This window comes from Achroia grisella, unplaced genomic scaffold (assembly GCF_030625045.1).
Source record: "Achroia grisella isolate CSIRO2021 unplaced genomic scaffold, CSIRO_AGI_Agris_v1 utg779, whole genome shotgun sequence".
Taxonomy (NCBI): Eukaryota; Metazoa; Arthropoda; class Insecta; order Lepidoptera; family Pyralidae; genus Achroia; species Achroia grisella.
This window is the reverse complement of record NW_026713019.1, coordinates 2843183-2869209: the sequence shown is the minus strand read 5'-3', so window position 1 is coordinate 2869209 and position 26027 is coordinate 2843183. Positions and strand designations below refer to the sequence as shown.

At 30.9% G+C, this 26027-nt stretch overlaps 5 protein-coding genes across 5 annotated transcripts in view; 2 read left to right on the top strand and 3 right to left on the bottom strand.

Annotated features, from left to right (window-relative positions):
- Window positions 1-11893, bottom strand: part of LOC131850745 (plasma membrane ascorbate-dependent reductase CYBRD1-like) — a 65243-nt gene extending 53350 nt beyond the window's left edge. Inside the window, exon 1 of the mRNA XM_059201094.1 lies at window positions 11845-11893. The gene's annotated coding sequence lies outside the window, so the exon portion shown is untranslated. The remainder of the gene's footprint in view (window positions 1-11844) is intronic.
- A 2553-nt stretch (window positions 11894-14446) lies between these two features.
- On the bottom strand, window positions 14447-19726 carry LOC131850661 (uncharacterized). The gene is made up of 6 exons (XM_059200961.1): window positions 19489-19726; window positions 18553-18741; window positions 18145-18320; window positions 16134-17504; window positions 15863-16047; window positions 14447-15105 (listed from the first exon to the last, which is right to left on the bottom strand). Exons 1-6 carry the CDS (start codon window positions 19586-19588, stop codon window positions 14523-14525), a joined length of 2604 nt encoding a protein of 867 aa, XP_059056944.1. The 5' UTR covers window positions 19589-19726; the 3' UTR covers window positions 14447-14522.
- Window positions 19727-20304: 578 nt separating this feature from the next.
- On the top strand, window positions 20305-21972 carry LOC131850843 (coenzyme Q-binding protein COQ10 homolog B, mitochondrial). The gene is made up of 3 exons (XM_059201218.1): window positions 20305-20590; window positions 20693-20830; window positions 21501-21972. The coding sequence occupies exons 1-3, from the start codon at window positions 20523-20525 to the stop codon at window positions 21970-21972; spliced, it is 678 nt and encodes a 225-aa protein (XP_059057201.1). The 5' UTR covers window positions 20305-20522.
- A 165-nt stretch (window positions 21973-22137) lies between these two features.
- LOC131850844 (peptidyl-prolyl cis-trans isomerase H) lies at window positions 22138-23619 on the bottom strand. The gene is made up of 3 exons (XM_059201219.1): window positions 23333-23619; window positions 23051-23227; window positions 22138-22443 (listed from the first exon to the last, which is right to left on the bottom strand). The coding sequence occupies exons 1-3, from the start codon at window positions 23414-23416 to the stop codon at window positions 22150-22152; spliced, it is 555 nt and encodes a 184-aa protein (XP_059057202.1). The 5' UTR covers window positions 23417-23619; the 3' UTR covers window positions 22138-22149.
- A 656-nt stretch (window positions 23620-24275) lies between these two features.
- LOC131850808 (DPH4 homolog) lies at window positions 24276-24929 on the top strand. Its single transcript, XM_059201170.1, has one exon. The coding sequence runs from the start codon at window positions 24493-24495 to the stop codon at window positions 24904-24906; it is 414 nt and encodes a 137-aa protein (XP_059057153.1). The 5' UTR covers window positions 24276-24492; the 3' UTR covers window positions 24907-24929.
- Window positions 24930-26027: the final 1098 nt, after the last annotated feature.

Here is a 26027-nt window from a genome sequence, read left to right as displayed (position 1 = left end):
TAAAATACATATAGTCAGATTCATATCTATAACAATAATCATTACAACACTGATAATCATTCTCATAGGTTGTGTACCTACTTATGTGTGTTTGTATTAATGTGTGTGTGGGAATTGAATATATTACAAAATTGAGGCTTGAAATATTACTCTTGGTTTCATGATCACAAGATGAACTTGGGTCAAAACAAATTTTGTTTTAAAGTTATGGACAAAGGAAATTCAACCCCTTGTTTGTAATACATTTTAATCCGTTTATTTGCAGCAGCTTAAACTTTTATCTCCAGATATTAATACAACTTATTGAATAAACACAATCTCGGTATCGCTAACGGATTAAAAGTGCTGCTTCGATTTAATCCATTTACACGTCGCTTTCATAAATATATCTAGCTGTGTAAGTTACTGCTAAACCTTGATACATTATTAAAATAGCAAAAGGGAGTAATAATGTTCCGGTTAATAGTATTCGCCATTGCATCATGTCTAGTTTCTCTACGACTCAAATTGCATCCGTAGGGACCCGAGGGAGTGGAACCCTCCATATAATATGAAAACATCAAGTAACTAGTGTTGATATAAATATATCTTTAATAACAACAACATACAGTACAGTCTAGATTCTAAATCAAAACATATTTTCTGAATAACACGAAGTAAGAATAGAATTCCAAAAGCAAATCGACATGAAATCTTTATTTCATGCTGACTATGGTTGAACTCAATGTATTGAGTTGCAATGTGATTCTTCGTTTTATTTAATTAATGCAAGAACAATAATTAAATAAAACGAAGAATCACTTTTAGGTTCGTAACTATTTAATATTAGAGAATTTCTAAATGATTCAAAATGAATAGCAAATTATAGCAAGTCTAAAACAGAACTGAACACAACAGCAACGGCAGATCTAGATAATGCTGAGTATAGTTGAGTGTCTCAGAGTGCAGCCCCAGAGTACCGGCAAATGAGGACAGGAGTCTCGAGCAGGCTTCGCTGTTAGACTAACTTGAAAGTAACTTAACTACTGTTTATGTTTGTGAAAATAAATTCAAACGAGTTATAACAGGAATAGTTTTATGGTAAATAAAGGTTAATTTATTCAATTATTAAATTTATTATCTTCTTTATTATTCCTGTTAAAACCGATTTAATTATATTAATAATGTATACCAAAAGCAAAAATATTTAAATAAGTATTCATTTTACCGTGTTTTAACTAACTTTAGATACGGTAGTTAAAATGTAGATACAGAAAACATTATTATATATCGAGCAATAATGTAATACCAAGTACATATGTATACATTTTTGATAGCCATTTAGAATTTATTTTTTTAAATATTCATTACTAATATTGCACTAAATTGTCTATAGAATAAATGAGTGTGAATTATAATAACTATACCATGAGCTTCGGTACCATTAATAACCTGCAAGTCTTACCAATCACTGATTCATTAATTACTGCCGTGCTAGTCTATAAAAGTTAGTAGGTAACGTCAGGAGTCACAATAACGTGTTAATGGTACAAGGCCTCCGATGATTGAATAAAATAAACTGCCTCAAATGCCACCGGAACAATGAACTAAATAACGTACAAGAACACCCACACCACACATGAGTTCAATCAAAAAATTGCTGTATTATCCGTACGACATACATACAATATGTGTTCACAAGAATATAACAATTACTATGAAATACAACTATAGTATTGAAAAACTATATCTAGAAAATTGAGTCACGTGAGTTTTCTACTGACACATATATACCGATATTTCGAATTTGATAATCATAAAAGAGATACCAAATATGTTTTAATAAAATATAACCAATTATCAGCCGAGACAAAAATAAAAGAGAATATGATTACGATTAAACCTTATACATGTAATCATCACATGTGTCATCTGATTCCATCTTAAACAATCAGTATACTGTATATTCTATTCTCTACGCTGTATATATACGAGTATATACTGTAAGTATAATTTGTTATTTATTGCTTTAGCCTAATTATAGTTCAGAGTTAATAAATTAATAAACCCTGTTCGAGTTAATTATATTTCGTTGTTACGCTTTGATGTAATTAGACTATGTTACTATTATATAATATACGTAACACTGCAGTCGTCATCCGGCTCTACAGTTACCCATTCCCGACGCATAGTGCCAGATGATTATGTGGCTTATGGTTTATAGAATAGAAGAAATTATCGGGTAGTAGACGAGCGAGGAAGCGAACAATTTGATATGGCCTCAAATCACTCCTCTGGGGAAGGCTCTCCTACGCGCACAGATCCGTCCCACTTCGGCGGTTTGCAATTTATTTATGCATCAGTACTTATCTATGGTTACACAGCCGGCAAACAAGCAATTATTCTTTTATTCATGACATATATCTTGTTCTATCAAACAGATTATGTCCTGTTAACGGATGGACAGTTAAAAGGTGTTATGTTCTGGTTAAACGGCTTATATATCACAAAACTTATTTACAACTACATAGAAATATTCATTGCATTATATAAAATAACTATTTACCCACTGCATACTTTGTCTCTGTGACCAAACTAATTGACTGGAATCAAAATTATGTGTATTTCCCTGTTCTCTATACCAAAACCAAGCATCGTTATTTTTTGTATTACCTCTTGACGTTACTAAATTTAGCATAATGCATTTTTGATGCTAAAATTAATAATAATAAGTTAATATACAATCTCACTTTCAAATTTAGTAATAATTATGAAAGATGTGACATTACATAGATACAAAAAGGGATAAAATTACAGTCAACTTTGGAAAGTAATTACGATGAAAAATTAAGATTGACCTAAATTATAATTTAATATATTTTTAAACGTACTCAATTCCCAACTTTTTTTCTATGTGTATAAAACGATATCGTCATCAAGATTCTTTCCAAAAATTCAATAATTTATTGTTGAGTTGGTATTATCACAGATAACTTAATATTACATAGTATTTTTATTTTTATGTTAACAATTAGTTTGTATAATTATAATTTTTATTTGGAATAAGTATTCCAAATAAAAATTATAATTATAATAGTACCGACTAATTCAGACACACACACATAATACAATATTTATGTCTATCCTGACCTGTGTAAAGAACGTGTTATTATTTTCAAATTACAATTTCTTTCAAACTAGATCATCGTATTACATGTACTATGAACCGAAGTCAAAGCAAGTTTTTCTTGTGAAACTGGATTTGGTTACTGTTTGTAAATAAAGACAAACGCGGTGTTTTGAATCAGTATTGCCATAATATAACAATCTCTACCATCCTATCATACGGTAAATGACAGAAAATAATCCTGCATGGAAAGATCCTGTACAAGGGTTATTGACACATATTGACATTGACAAGGATATTGGACATGAAACAGAGTCTATCGTAACTTAGGCTATCAGTAAGTACCAGACAATTGTTAGCACAAATCAATATATAAGGTACCTATACTAGTTTATTTGTCTATAGTCTCTTGTCATGTTAGATTTAAATATACTGATAATAAGTGAAATATAGGCTTATTGAGTGAGTGTTCAGTTGACCATGATGTCGGCAGTTGAAATTTCCGTTGACTTCCCCATCTGAGATGACCGTAACGAAGTAATATTATTTTTACATACACAAAAAAATCTATGTAGATACTTGTTTGGTGGATACTAATCATAAGTAATTTCAGTGAACAGCAACACTATGCAGAAAACCCGCAAACAATAGGTAAAGCAATCAAGTGTATATAGTACCAAAATCGTAACTACCCACTGCAATATTTCTATGTCCTGCTCATAATTGTTACGACAAATAAATGAGAAACAATAACATTAATAGTAAATAAAGGTGACCATAAACCTGGGTATTCCCAATGGTGACATAAAAATGGCGTCTACGAGCGGAAGTACGAGTAATATCGGAGTAGGGATGCCAACTGGAGTAACAAATACTAGATTTAAGCATTCTGTACGAGAACATTTTTATCCTCGTATGAATGTACCAATTTTCGATCTTTGAAAATCGGTCAAAAGAAGAAACACCACTTGACAGCCTATGTGGTTGTAGTCCACTCAAGTATAAACGAAATATCTCCTTTAGAAAGTACACACTCTAACCTGAGGGGATAAAAACTATCGTTTTTATGAATATCCTTCAATTCTAGTCTCTGTTGGATATAGGTAGTGAACTCTGAAACATAGCGATCACGATAAATCTCCGTAGGTTGCAGTGTTACAGGTATACAGCCCAAATCTCTCAATAAAAAAGAGGTTAAAGAACCAAATTTATCTGCAATTTCAATTTGATTTCTTTATACGAGACTAAGTATTATAAAATTGCCAACCCTGGGGCGGAAGTAACATCGGAGTATTCATTAGTTGAAATGACACGAAGCGAGACACTCCTGTGGAACGCTGTCATAGCGTGTCTAAGGGGACACTGCGTGAACGTTGACAGCGATAAATGTGACACGTCATTTAACTAATTAATAGAGGGATTCATTTCATTCTACCTGTTATGCCTTAATTAACCGTGTCTGATTCAGGTACGGATTAAATAGGTAGGGCCCAAGTGACCGGCCAGATATATAATCTAGCAATTTCAGATGGAGCATTAGTATTATCAGGTGCAATATTATATTTATAATTGTTATGTAATTTGGAATAACGGGTTATTTTGAGAATTCCTCCTCTTTAGCGGTGTAAACCAAATAACTAATATTTTTATTCATCCCGAAATGTTGTTAGTTTAGATGTTACGGAGAGACCGTGTATGGTACTACTTATCCCATTTATAAAATTATTTTAGTGTTAGATATCCTATTTAATGAGAAAGGTTATATCACGCTAACTTCACTCTACTACTAATAGGAGGTGAACTACAATGAACAAAGTTACAAAAAATGACATATTTATAAGGATGTTTTGACAGTACGTGCCAACTGCAAGATTCAGTCTTAAACATCTAGTAGAAAATCAACAACCGTTCATTCTGAGTTCGTGCTTTCCAGTGGTATAATGGTAATGTCTATATTGTGTGAGTATGTGCGTGTATATACCTTGATTGTATTTAATATTTTAAGTTTAATCAGTTTTCAATTTTTAATAATTTATAAACAAGTTCCTTAATATTATTTTATTATATGACGTTATAATTTTTCTATAAAATATAATGTCTCGAAAAAAAATATACACGAGAATAGTTGGCTTTTATAATTACTATTTAAAACATACTGTACTAATTATTACAAGTGTTACTGTTCGATAATAAATAAATAAGTATATAAATAAAAAAAATGTAAAGAAAATGTGCCCTATATAAGATACTTCAAAATAAATGGTATTAGAAATAACTTCTAGAAAGCATAGGTATCACATAAATTGGTGTCTATTCCATTATTATTGTTATAGATATATCTGTATACTTTAATCCAATTGGACTCTTCTTATAATGAATACTGAAATACTGCTATATATAAAATCAAAGCTCCGCGAAATAAGCATCAAAGGTTAAACCAAACACTGCAAGTCAACATAAGAGGATTATTTCAAGCCATTAACCGTCACTGAGTGTTATAGTGAAATCAATTTTCGTACATTACATTAAGCTGCATTTTCGTATGGCTTGTTGTAAAATGGGTTTTAAACAAGATCCTGGGTGCTAAGTGTTTACAGAGGGATGTAATCAAGTGGGAACTTGAGTTCGTCCTTTAACTTTAAATGGCCATACAGGTTTGCATGTTGTGCCTAAATATGCTTTTGCATAAAAGGATGATATCAGAATAATGTCTTATAGTGTTTGGCAGAGTTTTGTCTGTCAAGGACCATATAGTTAATTCCTTAAACATAACTCTGGATTGTAGAATACAATCTAATATTTAGAAACTGGCAAGCCGCCCAGCATATCCTCTGAGTATAAAGATCATTATAAAACGCTCTTTGAACTCATTTCGCTCTACTACACATACAATTTCTTACAAATTTTTCATCTGTACATTACAGAAATGACAATCTACATATTCATAATAAAACGAATATATAAAATAGTTAAATAATTTAAGCAAAATATATATCAAAATACGTTTGATAGATCTACTTCGTAAACTTCATTTAATTTTAGAATTAGTATCTTGTTCCAAAAGTTTCACTCCATATTTACATTCAGGATGACTTGAATTAGTGTATTATCTTGTAAGGCGTTATCGGATCATTTGGAATCTTTTGTGTATAGATTTCATACGGGAAAGTAAACCATAATTGAAATATTTTAATTTGTTTGGAAAATGCTAATTCAGTGAAACCTAGATTTCTACTGTCTATGAATCCATCAATTCAATATGCCGTACTTTACAGAATATTAAACCAAAAGTGATTTATGAAATTTAACTATTAAAAAAAATACTCCAGAAGAATAGTAGAAACCTAAAATATATTCGGAAGCTTTTAAAAACAACATGGAGATGTAATCGGTTTAGTATAAAAGACTCAAAATTTATTTTCAGCCTCCTACCTTATTTGTTTCAGCCATTATGTTTAGTATCATGAACACATTACTCAGAATTTTGTCCAGGTACATGCAATACTACTAGTCCTATATAACAAAAGAGTATATTATAACAATTTTGAATGAAACACGTGCTAAGATATTTCACTTATAAACCAGTAAACTCTCACTATGCATTCTATATTTTGAGTTTATTTATACCTCCATTATTTATAATTTGTCTGTTTCTCCGTCTAATGAAGCACGAGATAAAACGTACCTAACGCACAATATATAAACTACAAATTTGCCTGTGGAATAAAGTATTTTCATTAGGGCTAAGGAGAAACCTCATCGTTAACATCAAATGAATTTAAAGTAAATATTTACAAGAGAGGGCGAGTGCTAGTACCGGTGTGGGCTATTGGCCGAATTTATTATTATTTGTGTAGGTACATTGCTTTAGAAATAATTTTAGACAGACGTTCTCCTGGCGTTTTCTATTGTGGTAGGTCTACTCTTTAAGACAGCATCAAGAGCCACTCCTTATCTACCGTGTCTAAACAACAGATAGAAGTGTTATGTTATATAATATCCTCTGTATATTTTACAAATATCTATATGAAACAATTGCAAGTTTATTCTTTAATAATCTCAGATACCTGGGCCATCTACTATAAGTTAATCTACCATAAAGAAATTCCCTGATAGACTTTCATCCACTAAGTGTCTTCAACACATTCGCAACCGTTACTTCGCCGTCGATTAGATAGCACCTTCAGAATTCGAGAACCTTAATATTCATTGCATACCACATGTTCTACATAATAATATGTATGGTAGTCAAATTTGATATAGATATATTTATATTTAAGTTGCTTTGACGAACGGCTCTAAAACTATTTCATTAAGTTTTAAGTCAACCCTCGGGTAGAATATTTACTAGTGAATTCTCCTGAGACCGCAGTACTGATGAATGATAAAAGTACGCCTATATTCCCCAGACAACCAAAGCGTATTCAAACTTGTATCCAGTTAATTTAAACCGTCCCAGTTTTGCACAAAGCAGGTGAACCCAACAAAAGACTGTAATAAAGGTTTATAATAAAACAGCCTTTCATAGTGACCTTGTAACGGAAGTCGTTGCTACGATGATACGTAGCAAATCGGCTCGAGATTCGTAGAAGTGCTACGAATTTGCTTTACATGTTTATTATTGTGTTCAATAAGCACCAAACAAATACGGAATTTCTATAAAAGTATTTAATATACTAGTAAAGTAGTAACTTAATATTATAGCTAAAGTCCGTAAGGTCTATTAATTATATGTTGTATAATAAAAGGTAATTTTAAATCACTGTACTTTTTAGATATACTACCTATAATAATACTAATATAGATTCATATCATGAACTATTAGTATGTTCTTATTGTTGATTAGAAAAGTTCACCAGAAATAAAAACATACATATTCTGTATAAATATAACTATATTGTTTTCCAGGTGCTCATTAGTAAGTGTATTATAAAGTTTTAGTAGTCAAATTAGGTAGTTGCAAAATCGTTCAAGTTGGGCCATAAATCTTCTCAAAGTACTGACAACTTTTAAATATGGCTGCATAGCATTATTATAATGAATTGCAAAATTTATAAAACCTCATAATTTCGAATAAAGGAAAAGATCATTTGCAATAATAATGGCGCCTCCACAGTTGTACGTACGACTGAATACAAAAGAATAATTTCGCAAAAACAACTATCATTTTGTGAAAACAGGAAATGCTCGCGAAGTTGGTTGCATCGTAATCATCTCGCTGTCTGTCCCTATTCAATAGCGTTGTAGAAGTAATAAAACATTTTTTTTGTACACACAGCTTCCGTAAACTTCTCGATTCTTACCGTAAGATTCTTCGATCAATTGTTATCTACGCTATTTTGAAGAGTGATGAAAAAGAGTAGAAATATTTATAAAGTTATTATTTATCAGATAAATTTCTGCCATAAATGGTGGTTATTCACCTGAGGATCGTATATGTACAAAAGATGAATAATTACTGAAATTTGAATTGGTATTGTTACTATAAAATGCATAATAGAACATAGCAAGGAATTCCCTCCGGATGGAAAAGAAGGAGGCATAATTGCATTAAACAGATTAAAAATGTTGAAGTTATTAATCATAAAATTAAAATAATTATGTGTATAATAGGCAACAACACAGTAGTAGTCCTTAATAAATTAATATTTTAGATAATAATAGCTGTAGTATAGTACTCTCAGGTAATAGTAAAAAATATTCAATGCCCAAAAAACCATATATAGGTACATTTTTAAAAACTGACTATATATTCTGAAATTTATATGAAACTGACAGGAGTAAACTGAAACTGTAAACGATAACAAAAATCAATCCGTTTTTAGTTTTCGCAAAAAGATATCTTATATGTAACAGTGTCTTTTAGCAGTCGCTAGAAAAGTAATCTTTTGTCGATTCCATTTGCTTAGGGTCTAATTAATTTTTACGAAACCGGAATGGCAAATAATCTAACATTCTATTTAAGGGTAGGTGACAGTGCGTTGCCTTCTACAATTCTTTAAAACTAAAATGTTATGACTCCATGCGCTGTAAATTTAACTTATATATGAAACGATGTGACCGCAAGATATAGTATTAAAGCCAATATGCGTCGATACCCACTGTGCTGATCTTAAATGCAGACTGCATTCGATTATATTGCAAGACATGCTGCATCTTACCAACAGTATTGGTATAGAATGCAAAATACAGACGGTACAAGACTGACGAAAGTATTATCAATAAAATGGCTATTTACAATTGAAAGTACAGAGTCCCCATGTGTGAAAGTATTACGTGACCCGCATTATGCATTGATGTGCATGTGGTATATTACATGTTTAAAAAAATATCAGTATTAGATTTAAAAATTTGTATGTTTCAATATATGTATTATATAATTACAATAATATTCAAATGATATTTTTTATGTTTGGTATATTATTGTTATAACATTCTTATGTTTATTACTATTCTTCGTAATCATCACTTCACCACATACTACATAGAATAAAACAAAGTCGCTGTCGCTGTCTGTCCCTATGTATGCTTAAATCTTTAAAACTACGCAACAGACTTTGATGCGGTTTTTTTAAAAGATAGAGTGATTCAAAAGGAAGGTTTATATGTATATACGTAAAAGCCTAAAAATTATAAGATTTGTAATGTCGGATGCATTATAATGCGAAACCGGGACGGCTCGCCAGTTATAGATAAAACATATATTGAAATTTAATGTGACAACTGACTACAAAGATATCACCTATATCTGCAATGAAGCAGGAATGAACGCGACGTCGAGTTGTTACGGTTCACATAATAAGATATCCAATTTCGAGACACATCGCACCGACACACATCAGAAATGGCTACAGTTGTGAGGTAATATAAGTATCAGATTATATCGAAGCTAAAGTATATATGTAACCTATATATTAATAATTTCTGCAACTCCCATTTAGTTAGGTGAGAAGTGATTCTTCTAGTCCTAGTGGTCCAATATCGATGTACTCTATCAAACGACCTCTAAGCAGATCTTCCTAGATACCACATTGTTTTATGCCTAGTGAATTCACCACGATGGGTTAACTGACCTGACTTCATCCTCATCCCATCATCTCCCACGGTGCCTCGTCAACGTATGTATATCGTTAGTACAGGCAAGTCCATCAAAAATAAAAACAAATACCTATTTAACAAGTCTTGTGTTAAGAAGTTTCACTATGGTACTTTTATTTATATAAACTTTTACTTAAATACGACATATGTATTAATTAAAATTTTATAAAAGTAAAAATGAAACCTTAAAAGTAAAATGTTTTTAAAAGTTTTTTAGTGTCAGAGTTATGAGTACCGTCATCATTAAATTAATAGAGAATACACTCGTTTAGTTTAATTATTGTGTTATAATATTGTTATATTGTATGCAAATACCTAATAAGTTTACGTACGTCTCGTGGCTAGTTCTATGCCTATGCAGCGTACATATACGCAATTCCGTACCGCGAGTTAATCAAGTCCACACACGGGTTATGCACTTATGCTTAATTAGACATACTATACCACGTTCAATGCTGCAAATTCTTATTATGTAAGTCTAATTAATAAGCCTGTTTGCTCACGATGTTACTGTAGATTTACGATTACTAGTATTACATTAAAAATTACGCTATGTTTATATTGTGAATATTTTTATAATGTCGCCATTTACTATCAATTTTCTCAAATTGCCGCCAAAGCAGGAGGCTAGGAATTTACGTGAGTGAATCCGCGGGAAACAATATTTGGCATATTTATTTCTTCATTGTATACAAAATCATCACAAAACCTTAAAAAATAGAAATTGTACAAATAATTATTATTTCTTTTACAAATAATTTTAATTATTGATGACTTCATTTTGTGCAAATATGAAGGTTTAAATAAGTACCTAATAATATTGTACTTTGGAGGTGCGGTCTTATCTCGGAAATCGAGTTTTCATTATTTAATTGATAAATTTCAAATAATATCCAATGTATAATTTTAAAGTAACATAATAAATACTATTAATGCATAAATAAATTATTGAAGTTATTCCAATATAACGGTATATTACCGTTATATTGGAATCTTGAAATAGGTCAGAACGGCATTTAATTAACATATTCTGCAATGCATAATAGAAAATTCTAAGGCGTGCTACGATAGGTAAAATTGCTTTATGGTAATTATATATGGGTGTTATATATATATAAGTCGATGTTATTATATATACATGACTTGCACCTGTACATATCTCAAGAATACAAAATACATAGGTACATCTATTCCACACATGCATATTTGATATATGAATGAAAGAATTCTGTATAAAACCATTGTCAATATCATAATAAAATGTTATATATTCTATTGTAATTAAAGTAATTTATCATTTTAAAAGTGTTATTAGGTAGTAAGCTAGGCTATCAAAGATCAGGATCAGATCAGGATAAAGCCGCTAGTGACCAAACATCGCAAGAGAAGCTATCTTTCAAACGTAGATCCGTTGTACTCGTATACGCGTCGGGTATATAACATGGCGAGCGGATGCTGCGCGGTACAGCCTCCGCGAGCGTCCTGCGTCCCGAACAAAGCGTCCCGCCCATCCCGCTTTCCGATCCCATATCCGGTCAACTCATCCACAGCACAATATCATGTATGAAACAAGCACTACAATCAAATATCAAATTTAGGGCATGCACTTTAGTTAGAATATATTGGTTTTATCGACGTACTGTATAGGTGGATGCAGTGAAGAGGCGACGTGTACAATCGACAGCGCGGTCCGCGAGATACTGGCAGCAGCTTCCGAGTGGGGGACGAGGGGCTGCGCGGTCCGCGCTTTTCATTAACGTGGAGCTACGCTCGTAGCGGTCGCCGCCCCGGACGGGAAAGCTCCAGCCCCATGATTCTCAAAACGATCGAGCGTCGGCTACGTGGGAAAATGTATTCTGTCGTGTGAATGGGACTCGATTCTAGGTTTCGTGTCCTATCTTTTCCTAGTTAAAACAACACCTGCCTACAAAACTTACGTATATATATTCTATGTCTTTGTAGGTAAAGCCTCTTACTATATTACTGAACATAATTGCATTGATTTCAATGCAATTATGTTCAGTATGTGATACTGAATTATGTTGTCATACTTATTACTAAAGCTGTAATTACTTCAATTTTACAATATAAAAAAATCATTTTGATGACTGTTACCAAAAATATATTCGGGAGATACGGTGGGATCTTGTCCTACTAGATTGTATTTTTAGTTTGCTATCGGTGTTTTCATCGCTGGAGAGTCACTCAGATAAAAATTAATGGCACAAGGATTTTTTGTCGGTCATTATTATTATTTAACACGGGAGAGAAAACTACGCCTTTTCAAAATAATTATTTCGCAAGCTTAAAGAAACATATAGAAATACTTATGTATAGAAGAAACATGTACCTATATATATACATATACCTGCAAAAGCACTTAATAAAATTGTAATCCCGTCAGTACCATTACATATATCTAAATGTACGCTATATAATCTAACAATAAGTCTAAAACAAATAATTAGTCCCACATACACGTTTCATAGGTTCTTTTCAGACAGTAACTATTATTAAAAAATATGTTTGAAGTAAAATAAAAAGTAAGTAAAGTATATATAATAGATATGAACTAGCCCTTCAAAGCGAGTTCGCCATTCCTTTAGCAAGTGCCAAAAAATAATCTATTTTTATACTCGTATTAAGTATACCGGAAGATCGAAAAAGACACGCCGGACGCCGGACGTGCTGTGCGAGTTTTTGTCATGCGCATAGTTAGTTGTCATAGTGAACATATCTAGAAATAGATTAGTCGTTGTTCTAAAATTTGTTTGGTACTAATGTTCTCGGAAGCTTCTACTAATAGAATGCCCATAACAATACATTAAGTGACACAATTTTTAATACTTATGACAGCAACTTCAAATTTATTCTACATAACTGTTACCCGCTATTATCTACGTCTGCACAAACCTTCATTTGCTGTTTCAAGACCTTCCAGAGAAATTTTTGAGATAAAAGATATATATGTATATCTATTCATGTTCAATTTCATCCATTCAGCCGTTTAGCCGTAAGAAACAGACACGTTTTCGCATATAAAAATTTTAGTTTCCCCTGAGTTTACTTACGTAGCATAGATGTAGGTAGGTATTTGACGTACCTATATCAATATCTACCTATTGGGTAAGTTCGTTATTTCGTTTCCCGCGAAATTTAATTCAATATATTTACTATAAAGATAGATTTAGTTATGAGCATTCTAACTAATTATCATGAAAATAATTAATTAGAATATTGATATCTAATTCTATATTTATAATCTTGCATTCTATTCCTATTTGTGGTGATCTGACACCATATTTAGTACAATTATAGGTACATTACATATGTAATGTTACGTAGATGCAATAAAATTACTATTTATATCTTCATACAAAAATAGTTTTTTTATTATAAACTTAATATATATATATTTTTAAACAATATAACAGTTTTTATCGTTATCGCTTTCTATGGATATAGGAATCACTAATTGAATTCGAATTACATTGTATAATTGAACAACCATTGTAATCTTTCAAATATGTTTAAGTATCATTTAATATAAATTTTAATTCCTGTTACTTAGTGTTCTAAATAATATATTTACATTATTTTGTAAATTAACCTATAATAATATATCGTGATCCTATTAGTGGGGAAAGGGGATTGTTAGTAATAGACTGATCTTATTGCTAGCTAATGTACCGTGTCAGGTTGCCTCCACGCGGTTCCCTCTAGAAACCAACCATCGTGATAAATTGTTGGTGAATTTATCATGATAGGTTAACTTGGTTGGATGGGACCTCGTGTTCATCTTATCATCCTCTACTGGTGCATTCACCACTTCATTATCATCCATGGAACAAAGATCCTATTAGTTAAATATTCACTATTTCTGCCGGTGATAAACTCCTGGTAAATTTACCACATGATTGAACTGACCTTACCTGATGCTCATTTTATCATCATTTATTTGGGTCCCTCCAGCGTATGTGAGTGTACCATTAGCCTACCATACAATTCATTCCGTCACAAATAAAAACTTGAAGTGCCTATTTTTTAACAATAGAGCAGGTGTCGAGCACCGCCCTCTTTCCAATTTATTTAGTTTTTATCGGTGTTTCCATTACCTGAGAGTTACACGGCATTAACATTATATTTTTGTCGTCAGCAAGATTCAACTTACATAAACGGTTTTGGTGACGAGGTACTGAAACCCTATGTCATAGTTCATCTAGGTTGTAATAAAAAAGTGCATTCAAGAAGTTATCATATAATTTTAATAAAATAATCCTTACGTCATAACAATTTATGTACTTAAAGTAGTTGTGGATCACTTTGACTTCATTTTCTTATTTTTTTTATTTACTCGCATTTGTTTATTCTGTGGTTTGGAAGCTTCCTTCTTCTCATTTATTTGACCGATCTGCTTATTCTTTTTCTTTAACTTCTTTTTTAACTGTCTCGACGCATTAACTTCTAACTTTTCTGTTATTTTATGTTCATTTTTGTTGACTAGTGCAATATTTTTTGGACTGTCATTTGAAGGTTTAGTTTTGTTTTTTTTCTTATTCTTAGCCTTCTGCTGTGGACTTAGGGTTGGATTCTTATTTACAGTGTACTCACTTGGATTTTTCGTTCCTTTACTATTTACTTGACTCTGAGAATTTAAAATAGTTTCTGTAGAATTTGTATTTTTCTTATTGGTAATATTTGTCTTTTTATTACCTCCAATTTTAATTTTCTCGTTGGATTTCTTTACATCATTTTTCTTATTTATGGTACTAGGTTGTGTCTGCTTAATTTGCTGTGCTTGGTTTACTTCAGTTACATTTGATTTATTTCTTTTATTGTTTTTACGCTTCTTCTTTTTATTTTGTGCTGTATGAGTACTAGATGTATTAGTTGGAGAAATACTGAAACAAAGTTATTAAAATCATTAACTATTGAGGGATCATTAAACTAGTCGAGTTGTCTAAGATGTTTTCTTCACACAGCCGACAGTTGGTTGCTACCTGCAATTAGTGCTTCTAAGTTATCTATGAAGTCACTATTGGTTATTTGAATTGCAATTAATATTAATTATATTAACGCATATGGGTCGGCGACGCGCACGTCACGGCAAAACACCTCGGTGTTTTAGGCGTCCTTAGATCACAGTAACCGTTTACCATCAGATGGGCCGTATGCTTGTTTGCCACCTATGTGGTACAAAAAATTCTAGATAAACCAGCAACTTCACTCATGGTAAACTGATGGAAACAGAACAAATGACTAAATTTCAAAAGAAGTTTAACATAATACAGTAGCCTAAACAGCACCAAATCAGTTGAGGCATTTCTGAGATTACTGTGCACAGACATACAGACACACATTCTAAAAAATTGTTGCATACCGTTAATAAAGTCCCCCAATAATCCCTCATATAGGTATCTTACATGTGCAGGGAGCATACATTTTTATTATATCTATACATTTCATTAATACATTTGGGAAATATAGTTGCTCAAGTATATAATATTAGATAAATAACAAAGTATAAACTGATGAAATCAGTAAGGATGTGGACTAATTTCACACAATCTAATGAAACTAATTTCATTATACAAATTATATTAAAAATGTGAACACAATTTCATCATATTATATAATTAATTTAACAATTTTACGCACTTTTTTTCATCGGAAGGCTTATTTTTTTTCTTTTGTGGTTCAGTTTCATTAGAGGTTGCAGATCTTTTTACTGCAGAGCTATTCTTTTCCGGTTGTGTATTATCTGCATCTGATTCAATGTTTCCATTTTGTTGGCCTGTTTCTGTAGTTTCCTCCTCCTCATCTTCATCTTTTACTGGTTCAGGCTATGCAAAAAGAAACCAATTTAATAACTGTACCATCTACAATTACAAAATGACATTAAAAATCGAGATAAATAAGAAATACTTACTATAACATTTGAAAACTTTTTAAATTTTGCCACAAAGAAACCATCCATATTATGAGTATGGGGATAAAACCTCCTAGTCAAATTCAGTGATGGGTGGAACCTATGATGTCTGTATTTCACGAAGCCCTCTGTACCAAAATCTAAACCTGTTGGGACTAATTTCACATTTCTCCTTTTCAAAGCATAATTAACCACCCATTCATTTTCTTCAGGCAGTATTGAACATGTTGAATATACAATGTAGCTCCCTGTACTTGATTTAGCATTACAACAATCTATAGCAGCTAAAAGTAATTGTCTTTGTAAATTAAAACACCTTTGTATGTCCTTTTGATCCTTTGTTGTTTTAACACTAGGATCCTTTGCAATAACACCTGTACCTGTACAAGGTGCATCTAATAATACCCTATCAAATCCCTTAATCACATCTGGAAACTGACGCCCATCATAATTGCATATTACAGCATTTACAATTCCCAATCTATGAAAATTGCCAACAATAGCCTTAGTTCGTTCTTTATTTGCATCATTTGCAAATAATGCGCCAGTATTCTTCATAATTGCTGCAATATGTGACGCTTTTCCTCCTGGAGCAGCACACATATCCAGAATTCTTTCGTTTTCTTGAGGAGCTAATGCCATAACAGGCAAAAAACTTGATGCACCTTGGAGAATATAATGACCAGCTAAGTATTCTGGAGTAGCCCCAATTGGTACCGTGGAGCTATATATAACAAGACCTACTTTGCTCCATTTTCCGACTGGATCTAAATTGACACCTCTGTTAATCAGTGCTTGAGCTAAATCACGCCGCCTTGTTTTAAGACTATTTGTTCTGATAGTTATAGGCCTAGCAATTTCACTAGCTTCCAAGAACTCTACCAATTCTTGCACAGAAAATATTTGCATTAAAACTTCCATTAAAAACTCATTATAGCTATAATACATGCATAAATCTTTAAGAAGTAAATCAGTATATTCACAGCGGGATTTACCCTCTTGTTTTAAACGATTGAAATCACTTAGAACATGAACAACATCCTTAATTCTTTGATTAACATCTTGAAGACTTGTGGGATTTTGTAATTCCTCCTCAGTGGGAAATGCAAACACATCTTGCTTAGCAATATTGAGTTGCATCTCATCGTCTGCAAGCTTCCTGTCAATTTTTTGTTTCTTCTTTAATTTTATATTCGCCTTTTCAATGGGTAACATGTCATCATCACCATCATCATCACTTTCTTCCTCTGCTTCTTCATCTGAATCAGAGTTATAAGACATCTTAGCTGAAGTGTCTGCACCCTCATCCTCAGATGTAGCATCACTAGCTTCCTTATCAGAATCTTGAAATAAGTCATCTAAGGTTCCAACCTACAATAAAAATAAATTCATAAATACTTGTTTCAATTTTTTTCACATTGTTGTACACATTATATAAATGGGATATTTTAACTATTAATAGTTCAATACTATTACAAATATAATGGTCATGGGTTAACAAGACAGTCATAGTATAATGTATCCAATCATAAACACATTATTATTTAAGTCTAAATTAATTGCAATATACTTTATCATGTTGCCTGTTTTCCTAGATGAGAACTATCATCATTACATAGTTTAAAACAAAGTAGCTGGCACTGTCTGTCCCTATGTATGCTTAAATCTTTAAAACCATGCAACGGATTTTGAAACAGTTTTTTTAATAGATAGAGTGATTCAAGAGGAGGGTTTATATGTATAATACATGTACACCGGTGTGAAGCCGGGGTGGGTAGCTAGTTAATAATAAAAACATTTTAAATTTTTGTATGAAATAATAAATATTGTCTCTCTCATTCCCTCTCTGTGCACATACACATTTCATATGCTTTAGTACTTTTGGATAAGTAATATTATAGACATTGATTGTTATTGTGTCAGAGTACATAAAAAAATTGTTTTCAATTTAATTATTGGAAGTATAACATTTGTATAGTAAATAAAAATGAAGTACATAAATCCCTCTTACTTTATAGTTTTCGGCATTAGAACCAGTTTTCTGTGTATCTTCGTCATCACTGTTGTCTTCGTTGACACTACCAGATTCATCATGACCACTGTCACTATCTTCATCACTCAATTCTTTTAAATTGGTCTTATTTTTTTGTTTTGGTTTTAACCACTCTTTGTTATCGTCAGTGAAACCTATAAATTAAAAAAAATACAATATAACTATGGAAATAGGAAAATTTGTGAAAAATTATTGAAAGATGTTGCTACTAGTTTGTAATATTTGTACATGACAAGACTTCCTAGAATATGTTTTTTATTAAATTATATATTGTATAAAAAACACAATTTTATTAGTAAATTGTAAGTAAACAATTTCTCAGATTTAATTTATTTAAAAAAACAATAAAGAGCAGTATATTAATACCTTGATTATTTTCATCACTAGATTCATCATCAGAACCTTTTTCGAGTACCACTTCTTTTTGTTTGGCAACATTTTTTTTTACTTGTTTCAATGTTTTCCTCTTCTCTGCTATCTCTGCTTTCTTTTTCACTCTCCTTGCTGCTCGCTGTTTCTGTCTGTGACTAAGCTTCTTTTGCTCATCATTTTCAACTGTAGTTACAAAACAAATTAGTTTTAAAATAATAATAAGAACCAACAATGATTCATACAGTGCCTTCTGGTCCCAAACAAAACAGACTTTACCATTAGTACAAATCAACTGAAAGATATACTTAAATATATTTTTATAAATTCACCTGGACAAATGATACTTCTTCATACAAATATTTTTATCCCGCTAGAATTGTATCCTGCTTTCACTAATACATAAAATCTTCTATATTAAATTTTTTGTGCATATATGCATTATCTTCACCACTAATATGACTGAATTGATTTAATTTGTCTTAATTTCATTATAAATCAATAACTATGATATTGAGTAAATATTAATAATAAACATAAAAGTCCTGCCCTTATGTGTAATTACAGTAATTTGTAACCTTAACTTAATTTATTGGGAAAAATTTTACAGAAAGGTTAACTAATAAATTGTACAGTTGATTTATTCCAAAAGGAACTGGTGGATTGATACATGGACAGGTTAGTATACCTATCTTTGATAATTTACCTCACCGATAATTGTTTTTTATAAAAGGGGAAAAATAATGCAATGTTGTATCCAAATCTATATATTGCTTGTGAGAATAAAATAAATTTTATAACATAAAATTATATTTTAGACATTTCATTAAGAATGCAGACATATCCACGCAAGTCCAGGGAAAATGTACAATAAGGAACAGGTAAACCGGTGAAAATAGTTCGTTTTTATTATAAATAATACATTTTACTTACGCAGTTCCTTTTTGAAAACAGGATCTGGTTGTTTTCTCGCCTTTCTACCTGGGCCCTTTTTCACTTTTTTGGTTTCATCGAATTTTGCCTTTCGCCCCATTATTTACTAACTTGTTGTATTTGCTAAAATCTTGTATAATAGTTATAAATTAGAAAAAAAGAGCTTTCAATTAAAAATGACAAATTAAAGCGAAAACACGTGTTTAAATTAAGTAACCAAACTAAACAGACATGTAGCGAGGTGGAGAGCAACTAGAGGTTGTCGAAAAATTTATACATGTATCGATAGATTCGTGATTGCTATGTTACATACATATTTCGCTAGGTGTTACTAATTAATAGGTTCATACTGGACATTATAAAATTCTTTTCTTTTATGTAATAAACTGAATTGCTTAATAAATCGAAAAATTTCGACATACAGCGCTTAGGGTGTTAGTAAACTTATTGATCACTTAATGCTCTTGAGTAGTATATTCTTTGACTTAATGATACCAAACTTTGTTTGACCTTACTGTCCAGTGATATTGGAATTTACGAAGAATTAATATTATTAATATGATGTTTAATAATTCGTAAAGATCACTTAAATGTCGGTACTTTTACTAAATATCCATGCCGTATCGATGTTTTGTCATTTTCGACATCCCTAATTTATTATGACAATTAATCTGAGACACAATGAAGATGCTACATATCTGTGCTGTCAAGTGCTATGACATTGCTATACGTGTGACGTTGATTACGACTATCAGGGATTCATCGACGGTCAGTTATGTCATATAATGTCATATCACAATGTCAATAATTGTCATAGAAATAGTCTATTGGATATGTGATCGAAAAGGACTTTGAAGAAAACAACTTTGTAAAATGTTTAAAAAGTATATTTAATGTTATTTGTGTATATGTGTAATTCACATGGATTGAAGTAAATATAATTAATTTCTAAACAGTAAAACAATGGATTTACCCATGTAGTGAGCGTAACAATGTCTATATTATGATACGTGTATAAATATAAATCCAGCATAATGATTTTATCTAAAAATTGGTCCTCAATTACTTCGAAAATTATTTATATGAAACCAGGTTTTTGCAGGTAAAATTACTTTTTGTAGTTGTATACATATTATTTTCAACATAGGTATATTTCTCAAAAAAGTACATATCATTTTATATCTTGAATCCGTTCTTTCTTAAGTTTTCAGGGTCATTACGTAAATATAAATGGAGATGTTATTTATAACCAATGTCAAGTGCATAGTCCTCAACGAAGAACATTCATTAACTTCCCAAAACCTATCCGCACAAGAGAATATTGTGGTAGGCAATTGGTTGGGTAAGTAATGTTAATCTTAAGTAGCATCCCTTCTTGGTAAAAACAATTTCCAAATATCAAATATTGAATTTATTAATTAATTGCACTTTTTCATGTAGGTCATGACAGTATTAGAATAATAATACAGAAACTACATAATACAGTATAAATGGATTTTTATAATTAGAAAATTGTCTACCATTCTTTTTAATCTGTTGATATAAGTTATAGATGATAAAGTAATAAATATGTATGTCCAATCAATCTATATTTAATACACTGGTTTTTAAGTTGGACTAATTAATACAAGTTACTACACAAACCTATTTTCTCAGTATATTAACATTATGTATGTTATAATTCTGAGAAAACTCGATATTTATCTTGTACTTAGATGTAGTACTTAATATTGATTTGAATACACTGTTTGTAAATTATCTCAGTTCATTGAGCATGACATGTCACATTAATATTCTATGTTATTCCCTTAATGAATAATAAATATCTTATAAACATGAACCCATTAAAATTTACATACATTTGAGTCTTACATCTGTGCAGTGAATTTAACTTAAAATGCCTTCTTAAGTAATTCTTCGTAATTCCTCAACTTAAAATTGTGGTCATTAACTGAGTGACATAAAATAAATGTATTAATTTTCTGGCTGTTAATTTGAAGCTCACTTTTCAGATATACAATGGAACAAATGTTTGAAGTGGTGTCTGATGTAGAAAACTATTACAAATTTGTTCCATGGTGTAAAAAGTCGGTAGTATTTAAAAAAACACCAGAATTTCTGAAAGCTGACCTTATTGTTGGATTCCCTCCAATAAATGAGAGCTATACTTCAAAAGTAACACTCATTAAGCCACATGTTGTCAAAGCAGAGTGTTTGGATGGTAAACTGTTTCATCACATGCTGACTCTCTGGAGATTTAGTCCAGGTTTAAAGAGAGAGCAACAGTCATGTGTAGTTGATTTCCAAATAACTTTTGAATTTAGATCAGCTTTTCACTCTCAGTTATCAAATTTATTCTTTGATCAAGTTGCACGCCAGATGGAAGGGGCCTTCATAAAGGAAGCCGCCAGACGGAATGGACCAGCCACCATGGCACCTAGAAATATGCTCCTAAATAATAATAATCATGCCATTAAAAGTTGACAGTGTTCATACAAACACGTAATCCAATGTTACCAGTGTAGGTAAATAATTTATTATTTATTGTAATTGTTTAGTAATATTTATTCATCACTGTACATTTTGTTCTGAAGCCTAGCTTTTTACTGTTAAGTTTGAGAAGAAATAAAGTTATACTTTGTCATAATTTCTAAGCTTTATTTACATTTGGCCACATTGTGATATTGTTACAGGGATTTTAGGCTTATTATTTGGACCAGTGGGTACATTTTCAATTTTCCTCATTACTAATAATCCATCGATGACTCTTCCAAACACTACATGCTTATTATCTAAGAAGTTGCACTTAGCACATGTTATGAAGAATTGACAGCCATTTGTATCTTTGCCACTGTTGGCCATTGAGAGTAGTCCTGGAGAATCATGTTTTAATGCAAAGTTTTCATCTGCAAATGTACTTCCACCATAGATGCTCATCAGTCCAGTACCATCACCCTAAAATATAAACATTTATTGAAATAACATTAGATGTTACAAATGTAACATCTATTTATTTATTTTTTATTTTATACATCACTGTAGTATAATAAAATATATTAAAATTTATTGGTGTTTGGCAAACAACTCTTCTAACACAAACATATAAACAAGTTTTTTTATTTTGCAGTTTCTAAATAGCAATATTTTGTTAACAATTGAGATAAAATTGGTTTAGTAGATCTGTGATTCAGTAGTTTAACATAAATAGTGTAGTGTAGAAATTCCATTAACACATTGTTTCTTCAAAGGACACAATAGTTGTTTTCAGACTACTATTTTTTATTTTAATTATGTAGTCTACAATTATTTATATTATAACCAAATTTCTTTAAATAACAATATACAAAATTATAAATATCATTAATTAAGCAATTAACAAAAATAAGAATATATCTGTGAATAATGAACTTGACACTAGATTTAAATACTATTATCTAAATTTAGCCAAGTAATGTTTTGCATTAATTTATAATGAATTCATTCATTATCAGAGTATTTTACAGTGGTGAGGATATTTATATGATATTAATATTAAGATGTGAAAAATACATATAATACATACATTGACAAAATCTCCACCTTGTATCATGAAATCTTTGATAACTCTGTGAAACGTCGCCCCCTTATATCCAAGTGGTACTCCATCTCTTCTGTATTCGCCTGTACAAAATTCCCTAAAATTCTCACTTGTCTTTGGTACTACATCAGCAAACAATTCAAATATCATTCGTCCTATTTCCTGTAAACATAATTTAAAAATCTGCTCAATTAATTTTAGAACCTTAAAAAATTAATTGCTATTATAACAGTAACATAAGTTTTAATTCGTTATATGAATACTTACCGTCGTGCCAACGGTAATGTCGAAAAAAACAACAGGATTATTAGGATTTCTGAGTTGTGATTGTATTTGATTCCAAGTGGGCATAGTGTTTACTTCTCGACAATACAAATAAAATATAACTTTATGAAAACACAGTAGTACATAAATGGGTGAAATAAAGATACAACAACCTCACTAATAAAAAATAACTGGCTATGTAATAATATTTTAACCATAGAAAAACAAGAGATCTCAAAATTTTGCTAAGACTGTCCGGCAAATAACATAACATAACCTATAGGACGAGGCAGCTGTCTAAACTTTAGAGCCTATAAATTTTTGTTTATAATTATATCGATATTTTTGTTGCTACGTCGATATAATTTTAACAGCTCGTTATTTCATCTATACCCTCTTAAGAGATTAATAAAACAATAATGTAATAAACTGTAAACATGTATTATAATTTTATAGTTTGATTTCAGTATAAATTCAGTAAATTCTAACAATTCTATTAAAATATTTGAAGTTGAGTCTGTACAATTAACAAGCAAATAAAAATCAATATCCTTAAAACATTTAAGTTATCTAAACCTTTTTGTTATCTTTATTTCAAAGACTGTAACATATTATTAAAATTTATCGATACTTTTGCACGTGCATATTGTATTAAATTGACATTGACAGCATAAAATGTTCCTTAGGGCAGCACAAACACTCGTTCCACATTATCGATACGAAAGTAGATATTCATTATATTGCAATTCATTATTATTTCAAAATTTATGTCTGTTATTCTGGTGCTATATTATTGTAGTTTCTATCTCCTCAAAAAGTTCGGCGTTTATATTATTATTAATTTTATAATATATATAAGTTATATTGTTGTACCTTATGACTTTAGAAAATTGTCAATGTCATTTTCAAAGTTCATGAACATTGCTTGTTTTGTTTTATAGTTCCTGTTGTTGAATGTACCATTTATTGGCTTTGAAAATTTATAATAAATTCTAATATTATTATTGTATTATAGTTCCATAAAAGTATAATTCTTAGTGTTTACTGTTTTGGTGGACTTATTATATTATAAGTACAAAAAAGTGACCTTAATTTATACTTTTCCTGTTTTACTTAAAATTGAATAAGTTTCTACGTTCCCATTTTCTTTTCTTCTGTAAAGTATGGATGAAAATGACTTCATAGACTATTATAAGGTATTAGAATGCAATAGAACTGCATCTGTTGAGGAATTGAAGAGAAGTTACCAGCGGCTCATACTGACTTTACATCCTGATAAAAACAACACAGATCTCAGTGACACCTTCCATCAGGTTCAGAAAGCATGGACTGTTTTGAGAGATGATGATACACGGAAACAATATGATGCGGAGCTGTCTTGTCGAGAACATAGTGATTTATTGTTATATGATACAGTAGCTTTGAAAGAAATGGAATATAATGATGAAGATAATGTTTACACATACAATTGTAGATGTGGTGGGACTTATTTATTAGAAAACTGTGATACTATACTGTCTCAAGTTATTATTGGTTGTAATGAATGCTCATTCTCAATACAAGTCAATATGTTATAGTATATGTATAATACTTGTTGAATAAGCTTACTATATTTGTATTATTAATATATTTTCTTAAACTGTGATTTAATTCTTTTCTTCACAAGTTAGCTAGAGGCTTCATCGGCTTCAGTATCTAGCAGTTTAACACACAATCTCTAACCATGTCTCCATGGTTGTATTGATTAGGGTGATTTTTTTATGTATGGCATATATGTAAATATATATATCCATCTGTTTAGTACCCACAATACAAGCTCTGCTTAGCTTGCTGCTGGATGGTGCTGCGTAAATTGTCCTAGGTCATTATTATTATATACTTTTCTGCCAAAAATAAGCAATTTTTTAATTTTGTTTTATACTACCAAACAAGACAACTAGTGCAATCTAATACAGAAGGTGATATAGCAAATACAGATGTACAGATAGATACTTTATATGACACTATATACAAATATACTGACAGCTTCGGTGGTCTAGTGGTTTAGCACACTGCTTTACTATCCGATGGTCGCGGGTTCGATTCCTCGCACGGTACAAACATTTGTATTCATGAGTATGATTGTTTGTATTGGTCTGGGTGTTTTCTATGTATAATATGTATTTATTTACAAAAAAATGTATCCCTGTATTTATATCAGTTGTCTAGTACCCTTAACACAAGTTCTGCTTAGCTTGGGAATAGATGGCGCTGTGTGAATTGTCTTCAGATATTATTATTATTATATTATAATGCACTTTATTTTGTCTAAGTTTTATATTGTCTTATGTATAAAATTCTCATGTGACTGTTAGTTTCCTATACTTCTCTGACCGTTTTTGATTGATTTTTATGAAATTTTATATGGATATTCAGTAGGTATGAGAAAAGGCTACTATCTATTTTTGATACCCCTAAGTGGTAAGGGCTGTCTACCTCTAACATAGTTTTTTTATTTTTTTGGCCAAAACTTTTTAATAATGAGGCATTAAAATATACATACAACCCTAAATTTTCACCCTGCTACCATCAACCCCTATTTTTTATAAAGATGTATTAATTTGTAGGACATAATAATGTTTGCCCGGTCAGCTGGTATACTTAAAATACTGTGTTATGTTTTGTTTATATCTTCATATAAGAGGAGGGACTTATACCC